Here is an 8,104-nt window from a genome sequence, read left to right on the forward strand (position 1 = left end):
AGATGAAACCATCATTTGGATTCCAGAGAAACTTCACATCGCTGTGTCTTAGATTCCATTAAACTTGAAGCTGCATTAACTTGTTCTCATCTTGTTCTTGCAACTGGTAAAGATGGAGTTAAATTTTACTCTACATCATATTTAGATGCTCATAAGTATTAAATCGAATAATTTGAATCACTTTGCCTACAGCATAACTTGTGAATCTAACTAACTTTTATTAATCTTATAATGAAGGGATGAAAGTAAATCTAAGGGATTAACGTTGATGTGTATCAGAAAATGAAAACACTCTAGTACAGTTATGTTAAAGTACAGTGCTTCAGTAACTGTACTTAGTTACTTCCATCACTGTGTTTATTCTGCAGGTTGGAAGGAGGTTTGCAGTTTACCTGGCAACAGCGGCTGAATTCTGTGATTGGCTGTTAGCCCGGTGACGTCACGCATGCCTGGCCCCGCCACAGGAAGGTAACAAACACTTCTTAGTAGTTTTAATTTTGAATATTAAAGAATAACACACAGCAGCGTGTTCAAACATCCTGTACAATGGTTTAACGTTTATTTTCATGACAAGAACTAAAAATGTCGTTAACAACAAAAACAACTCAGGCTCCTGCAGGCAGAGAGGAGACGAGGGCACAGTGAGCTCTCACTCTGCCTCTAATTCCAAGGATCACATTTAAACTAGCAGATTCCTTCTAATAGATCAAGTGAAGCTTATTTGGAGCCAATTACTTAATAACATCAACCAAACAAAGCTACATGATACAGAGATGGTTTGGTGCAGAAAAATATGAGAAAAGTAGGATCTCACTGATTTAGATGGAACTTTAAATAATTTCCCCCTGGGATTAATAAAGTTTTTTGAATCTTGAATCTTGAACTTTTAATGGCCTAATGCTGATTTTAGTATTTTTCTACTGTATCAATTAGACATTAATCATTGTCTTTAATAAATCCAGTGTCATGTGGCCATTAGGTTGCTAACAGCATTATACTGAAGCTCATCTCAGTGTGGAGATGATTTGGATATTGGTATCGTCATTATTTCTCTAATTATGCGTCAGTGAGGACAAACTACATCTAGCATCAGACAGTAGGTGGTGTTTTTTTGTTTGGTTTCACAAACTGCTAAAGACACAATGAAAATTGCACCAAGGCGACAAACTGGACAGTATCTTTTGTTCTTTTCAGTATGTTGACGTGAAGACATTTAGACTTTCAAATCAAAACACAGGGAAACCCAACATTAAAAAGCAGACAACAGTAAAATCTACAGTGATTTGTTATATATGATTGTCCTGTTGGTGCTTTATTCATTTTAGTGATTGTAGCTGATACAGGTCGATTACAGCAGGACTAAAGAACCAAAGCCTTTTTCTATTACGGACCAAAAAGAAACACGTTACATATTTCACTGGTTTTATAGAAACAGTTTCTACAGCTTCATGTCAAGAGGTTTGAGCTACGTGTAGTGTGTGAACTGTGCCTTATGAAAGTTATTACTGTTGTTAATATTACTCTACAGGGGTGGAACCAACCGGAGGCACGTTCAACGTGTGTTTTGGCCGATTCTAATTCTAATTTTTGTTATTTTATGTTATGTTATTTTTTATTTTCAATACTTTGTAACTGAAAGGCTAACTCCTTGCTATGCAGCCATTTACCACACTAGGATTTTCTGTGACATGTGGTCGTGAAATAATAATAATAATAAAAAACAATAATAAACTTCAATAATATGAAAACACCTCAGCATCGGTTCTTGGTAAAGTGACCAGGAGTGACGCCTCTTCCCACGCACAGACGATCTTTGCGTATAATCCCTCCTGATAAGCGCAGAGACGCACAGGGCGCATGCGCCGGAGGCGTCGTCGAAGAATCCCGGAGCACGAGCCGACCGTCGGCGCTGACGTCACGGCCCTACACCGAGAGCTCGCGCTGAGTTGCGAGCGCGAGCCCAGACCGCGGTCGGTCCGAGTCCGAGTCCCGAGCTCCGCCGGAGAGAACCGGAGCGAACCGGAGCGAACCGGAGCCTCCACCCGCAGCCGGGCCGCCAGTTCCAGCCGGAGACGGACACGAGCCCGCGGACATTTTGAGGAGCTTCGCTTTGGGGCCACAACATGTCGTCCGCGGCGGTCGCTGCCTCCCGGAGGCAGTCCTGCTACCTGTGCGACCTGCCCCGCATGCCGTGGGCGATGATCTGGGACTTCACCGAGCCCGTGTGCCGCGGATGTGTCAACTACGAGGGAGCCGACCGGATCGAGTTCGTCATCGAGACCGCCCGGCAGCTCAAGAGGGCGCACGGCTTCCAGGACGGACGCGCTCAGGGCGCGGGGAAGCCCCAGCACGCCGGGAAGGAGCTCAACCACACGGCCGGAGATCCGGGCTCCCGTCCGCCGCAGCCTCTGGAGCGCTACCCGCTGTCCGAGCGGCCGCCCAGGCTGGGGCCGGAGTACCAGGCGGGGAGGCCGGCCAACGGACTCCCCGTGCCGAACGGATTTCCCAAACCGGACGAACCGCCGGAGCTGAACCGCCAAAGCCCCAACCCCCGCAGGACTAGCGCGGTTCTCCCCAACCTGGTGCCTCTGGTGAACGGCGGCATACCGACCGTTCATCCGCTCAACGGCCGCCCAGCGCACATGGGCCTGCCGGGGGCTCTGGTCGGCCCCGGCCCCGTGGAGCACGGGAAGCGTCCGGAGGAGCTGAAAGACAAACACAGGCCGGACAGCCTGTCGGACATGTCGGACGGCCACAAGGACTGGATGGGCAAAGGCAAAACGGTCCGGGACCTGATGGCGCTCAACGCGTTCGACGGCCGCTTCAAGAAGGAGCACGCCGCCATGCAGCGGGTGATGGGGTACGAGGGCAGCGGCGGCCCCAAGACAGGTAGGACGGAGGACGGAGGACGGGTAGTGGTGGGTCCGCGTTTTCTGTCTGTGCACACGCACACGCACGGGGCCGGTAAAGGCCCGCTGCTGAACGGACCCGTTCACCTCTGAGCATGTGCAGGAAACTTCGGTGTGTGTGTGTGTCTGTAGTGTGTGTGTGTGTGTGTGTGTGTGTAGTTTGTTTGTGTGTGTGTAGTTTGTTTGTGTGTGTGTAGTTTGTTTGTGTGTGTGTAGTTTGTTTGTGTGTGTGTGTAGTTTGTTTGTGTGTGTGTAGTTTGTTTGTGTGTGTGTAGTTTGTTTGTGTGTGTGTAGTTTGTTTGTGTGTGTGTAGTTTGTTTGTTTGTGTGTGTGTAGTTTGTTTGTGTGTGTGTAGTTTGCTTGTTTGTGTGTAGTTTGTGTGTGTGTGTGTGTGTGTCTGTAGTTTGTGTGTGTCTGTAGTTTGTGTGTGTCTGTAGTTTGTGTGTGTGTGTGTCTGTAGTTTGTGTGTGTGTGTAGTTTGTGTGTGTCTGTAGTTTGTGTGTGTGTGTCTGTAGTTTGTGTGTGTGTGTTTATAGTTTGTGTGTGTGTGTCTGTAGTTTGTGTGTGTGTGTCTGTAGTTTGTGTGTGTGTCTGTAGTTTGTGTGTGTGTGTGTGTGTAGTTTGTGTGTGTAGTTTGTTTGTGTGTGTGTAGTTTGTTTGTGTGTGTGTGTAGTTTGTTTGTGTGTGTGTGTAGTTTGTGTGTGTGTGTAGTTTGTTTGTGTGTGTCTGTAGTGTGTGTGTAGTTTGTTTGTGTGTGTGTAGTTTGTTTGTGTGTGTGTGTAGTTTGTTTGTGTGTGTGTGTGTGTGTGTGTGTGTGTCTGTAGTTTGTGTGTGTGTGTAGTTTGTGTGTGTGTGTAGTTTGTGTGTGTGTGTAGTTTGTGTGTGTGTGTGTAGTTTGTGTGTGTCTGTAGTTTGTGTGTGTGTGTTTATAGTTTGTGTGTGTGCGTCTGTAGTTTGTGTGTGTGTGTCTGTAGTTTGTGTGTGTGTAAGTCTGTAGTTTGCTTGTTTGTTTGTGTTTGTGTGTGTGTGTGTAGTTTGTTTGTGTGTGTGTAGTTTGCTTGTTTGTGTGTAGTTTGTGTGTGTGTGTGTGTGTCTGTAGTTTGTGTGTGTGTGTCTGTAGTTTGTGTGTGTCTGTAGTTTGTGTGTGTCTGTAGTTTGTGTGTGTGTGTGTGTGTGTCTGTAGTTTGTGTGTGTCTGTAGTTTGTGTGTGTCTGTAGTTTGTGTGTGTCTGTAGTTTGTGTGTGTCTGTGTGTCTGTAGTTTGTGTGTGTGTGTGTGTCTGTAGTTTGTGTGTGTGTGTCTATAGTTTGTGTGTGTGTGTCTGTAGTTTGTGTGTGTGTGTGTGTCTGTAGTTTGTGTGTGTGTGTGTCTGTAGTTTGTGTGTGTGTGTGTGTGTGTCTGTAGTTTGTGTGTGTGTGTGTGTGTCTGTAGTTTGTGTGTGTGTGTGTGTGTGTCTGTAGTTTGTGTGTGTGTGTCTATAGTTTGTGTGTGTCTGTGTGTCTGTAGTTTGTGTGTGTGTGTCTATAGTTTGTGTGTGTCTGTGTGTCTGTAGTTTGTGTGTGTGTGTCTGTAGTTTGTGTGTGTGTGTGTGTGTCTGTAGTTTGTGTGTGTGTGTGTGTCTGTAGTTTGTGTGTGTGTAAGTCTGTAGTTTGCTTGTTTGTTTGTGTTTGTGTGTGTGTGTGTAGTTTGCTTGTGTGTGTGTAGTTTGCTTGTGTGTGTGTGTAGTTTGTGTGTGTGTAGCGTGTGTGTGTAGCGTGTGTGTAGCGTGTGTGTGTAGTGTGTGTGTGTGTGTGTAGTCTGCTGTGGGTGTGTGTGTAGTTTGTGTGTGTGTGTAGTCTGCTGTGGTTGTGTGTGTGTGTGCGTGTAGTTTGTGTGTGTGTAGTCTGCTGTGTGTGTGTGTGTGTGTGTAGTCTGCTGTGTGTGTGTGTGTAGTCTGCTGTGGTTGTGTGTGTGTAGTTTGTGTGTGTGTGTAGTTTGTGTGTGTGTGTGTGTGTAGTCTGCTGTGGTTGTGTGTGTGTGTGTGTAGTTTGTGTAGTTTGTGTGTGTAGTCTGCTGTGTGTGTGTGTGTGTGTGTGTGTGTGTGTGTGTAGTTTGTGTGTGTGTAGTCTGCTGTGTGTGTGTGTGTGTGTGTGTAGTTTGTGTGTGTGTAGTCTGCTGTGTGTGTGTGTGTAGTCTGCTGTGGTTGTGTGTGTGTAGTTTGTGTGTGTGTGTAGTTTGTGTGTGTGTGTAGTTTGTGTGTGTGTGTGTGTAGTCTGCTGTGGTTGTGTGTGTGTGTGTGTGTAGTTTGTGTGTGTAGTTTGTGTGGTTTGTGTGTGTGTGTGTAGTTTGTGTGTGTGTGTTTGTGTGTGTAGTCTGCTGTGTGTGTGTGTGTGTGTGTGTGTGTGTGTGTGTGTGTAGTTTGTGTGTGTAGTCTGCTGTGGTTGTGTGTGTGTGTGTAGTTTGTGTGTGTAGTCTGCTGTGGTTGTGTGTGTGTGTGTGTGTAGTTTGTGTGTGTGTAGTCTGCTGTGGTTGTGTGTGTGTGTGTAGTTTGTGTGTGTAGTCTGCTGTGGTTGTGTGTGTGTGTGTGTGTAGTTTGTGTGTGTGTAGTCTGCTGTGTGTGTGTGTGTGTGTGTAGTCTGCTGTGTGTGTGTGTAGTTTGTGTAGTTTGTGTGTGTAGTCTGCTGTGTGTGTGTGTGTGTGTGTAGTTTGTGTGTGTGTAGTCTGCTGTGGTTGTGTTAACCCTTCCTCTTCCTCTTCCTCAGACAGGGGGAAGCACCCTCGCAGCAGTGTGAAGAGGAAGGCGTCCCCGGAGCCGGACGGCGAAGGCAGCGCCCCCAAGATGAACGGAGGTGAGGGTCAGCCGTGGCTCCCCTCGCCCTCCGAGGTCTTGAAGATGCCCCCGGCCGCCTTGCCAGGCTTCTCATCCGCTCCCCCCTCGACCATCTCCCCCCACTCTCGCACCACGCCCCCCGAGGCCGCCACGGCACAGAACGGCCAGTCCCCCATGGCAGCGCTCATCCTCGCTACGGACAACGCAGGCAGCACGGGTTCACCTAAGGACGGCAACCAGGTGCACTCCACCACGGCGGGCGCTCGGCGGAACAGCGGCAGCCCCCTGTCGCCGTCCTCGGCCTCTCAGAGGAGGCTGAACCAGAGGGAGGGGCCCATGGGCGCCAACCCCTCTGCTGCACATGCACCTGGCGCCATGGACCCCCACGCACCACCGCCACAGAGCATTCCGGACTCTTCCGTGCCACCCGGCAGCGTGCCGCTGTGCTGCACCCTGTGCCACGAACGGCTGGAGGACACTCACTTCGTCCAGTGCCCCTCGGTGCCCTCGCACAAGTTCTGCTTCCCCTGCTCCAGGGAGAGCATCAAACAGCAGGGGGCCACGGGCGAGGTGTACTGCCCCAGCGGCGAGCGGTGCCCGCTAGTCGGCTCCAACGTGCCCTGGGCCTTCATGCAGGGCGAGATCGCTACGATCTTGGCTGGGGACATAAAGGTAAAAAAGGAGAGGGACCCTTAAGACGCCACCAGCTGTTTGTTTTCTTTTTGTAATTCAACTACGGCAACAACAGGTGGACAAAAAGGCCCGCGTCAAAACAGGAGACATCTTGAACGACCCAGAGAAACAGACATGTACATATTGGACACAAGGGAAGTGTACACTTTGTAAACTCAGCTGTATAATTTTTTGATTTTTCTTATTCAATACATTGTGTTTCTATATTTTTGAAGATACAAAGGTATGTACTCCTCGTAACAGACTCTCCCACTTCACACTTGCTTCTTTTCAGTCTGTCAGTGTACTTCGGGTCTGGAGAAGCCCCTGTCCAACATAGAATGTGACTAATCTGAGCACTTGGCAAAAAAATGAATAAAAACCCCAAGAAAAATGCTTCTAGCTGTACATGTATGCACTTGTTTAAGAAGAAACTTGCCAAATACAGTTTCAGACCTTGTAATAACACCTCTAGTGTCTGTGGTTTGCTTATTTTCCGTAACCAGCGAGCCAGGAGTCGGCTGGAGAGTCACGGTCTGATTGTGAATCAGCCATGATGCAATACCTTCCAGCAGGATCAAACCGGCTTCCAGGGAAGAGTGGGTGGAATAAAAGTCAAGGAGAGAGGAAGAGGCAGGAGAGGTGGAGGGAGGGGGTGCGAAGGCCGCCGTAGAAGGGTGTTGCATAAAAGTTTATTACAGTAAATCACACGTAGGCGGGACGAGGCTGCTCGTGTCCTGCGCTGGGAGATAAGCAGCTTCTAAAAATAGTCAGTCGTGGAAACTGTGCGCGTGGCTTCAGAGCGACGAGGCGTTTGTCAAAACAACAACCCCCCCTCCCTGTGACCGCCTCGGCCTGGATCTTTGTGTTTCCCTCACTAAACATTCCCCTGTGGCACAGAATCCACCTGACGCCTCATCACTTTTTAATCTCAGCCCCTGGCAGCAGAATCAGCCGTCGCTGACTGATTCTGGTGAAAACATCCCAGAGACGTGACGTCACGAGCGGCGGCCCCCAGGGGGGCTGCTTGTCACCAGTTTCTCCACATAACTCGCTCTGTCGCTGTGACGGGATGACACAGATGCCTCTGGGCTTTGTTTTGGGCCCCGGGGGCTGAATCTAAACTAACTTCCTGTCTCAGACTCGACTTGTTTACTCTGTCGCTGTTCTCGAGTTTGAGTCTGCAGCTGTTTGAAAGTCAATGTTCGACGTCGGAGCTGGTGATCGTGTGGACGCCGACTCAACCCAGAAAAATAACACCAAGGAGCACAGAGGGGCCCTGCCTCGGAGCAGGGGGAGCGGGGAGGATAGAAATGCCTTGCTCAAGGGTCACGTGCTCCTCTGTGGAATTCCTGAGTCACCGTGCTCCCCCCTCCTGCCCCTGTCGTCCTCCAATGCCTCCTCCCCCTCTCTGCAGCAATAACATGCCTCCACTGTTCAAGGTTGATCACACAGTGAGCGCATGAATGGGGGCCTGTGTGTGTTTATTCCAGGGCCCCCGCCGCTTTCAGCCGCCATTCAGAGAACGTTAACCCTTTCTAGGCTCTTCAGCTGCTGCTTCACCAGCAGGTTCTAGTTTAGTCACATTTAAAAACTCACAAGTAAAAAGTAGAGAATGTTAATGGAGACGTTAATGTTTTCGTTCCATTCATCGAATTATTTAAAGATAAAAACATTTAAAGTTTCAGCTCAGAAATAGAAACTGGAAATACACA

General features: G+C 48.8%; 1 protein-coding gene across 1 annotated transcript; it reads left to right on the forward strand.

Moving 5' to 3' along the window:
* The first annotated feature begins 1,980 nt into the window (after positions 1 to 1,980).
* Positions 1,981 to 6,857, forward strand: irf2bp2b (interferon regulatory factor 2 binding protein 2b). Its single transcript, XM_026360377.1, has 2 exons — positions 1,981 to 2,889; positions 5,650 to 6,857. The coding sequence occupies exons 1-2, from the start codon at positions 2,124 to 2,126 to the stop codon at positions 6,411 to 6,413; spliced, it is 1,530 nt and encodes a 509-aa protein (XP_026216162.1). The 5' UTR covers positions 1,981 to 2,123; the 3' UTR covers positions 6,414 to 6,857.
* Positions 6,858 to 8,104: the final 1,247 nt, after the last annotated feature.

This window comes from Anabas testudineus, chromosome 1 (genome assembly GCF_900324465.2).
Source record: "Anabas testudineus chromosome 1, fAnaTes1.2, whole genome shotgun sequence".
Taxonomy (NCBI): Eukaryota; Metazoa; Chordata; class Actinopteri; order Anabantiformes; family Anabantidae; genus Anabas; species Anabas testudineus.

Bases quoted from the DNA above. Each gene is read 5' to 3' on its own strand.
- irf2bp2b (XM_026360377.1), top strand. From the start codon at position 2,124: ATGTCGTCCGCGGCGGTCGCTGCCTCCCGGAGGCAGTCCTGCTACCTG. The intron at 2,890-5,649 runs GTAGGACGGAGG...CCTCTTCCTCAG, and splicing joins CAGCGGCGGCCCCAAGACAG to ACAGGGGGAAGCACCCTCGC.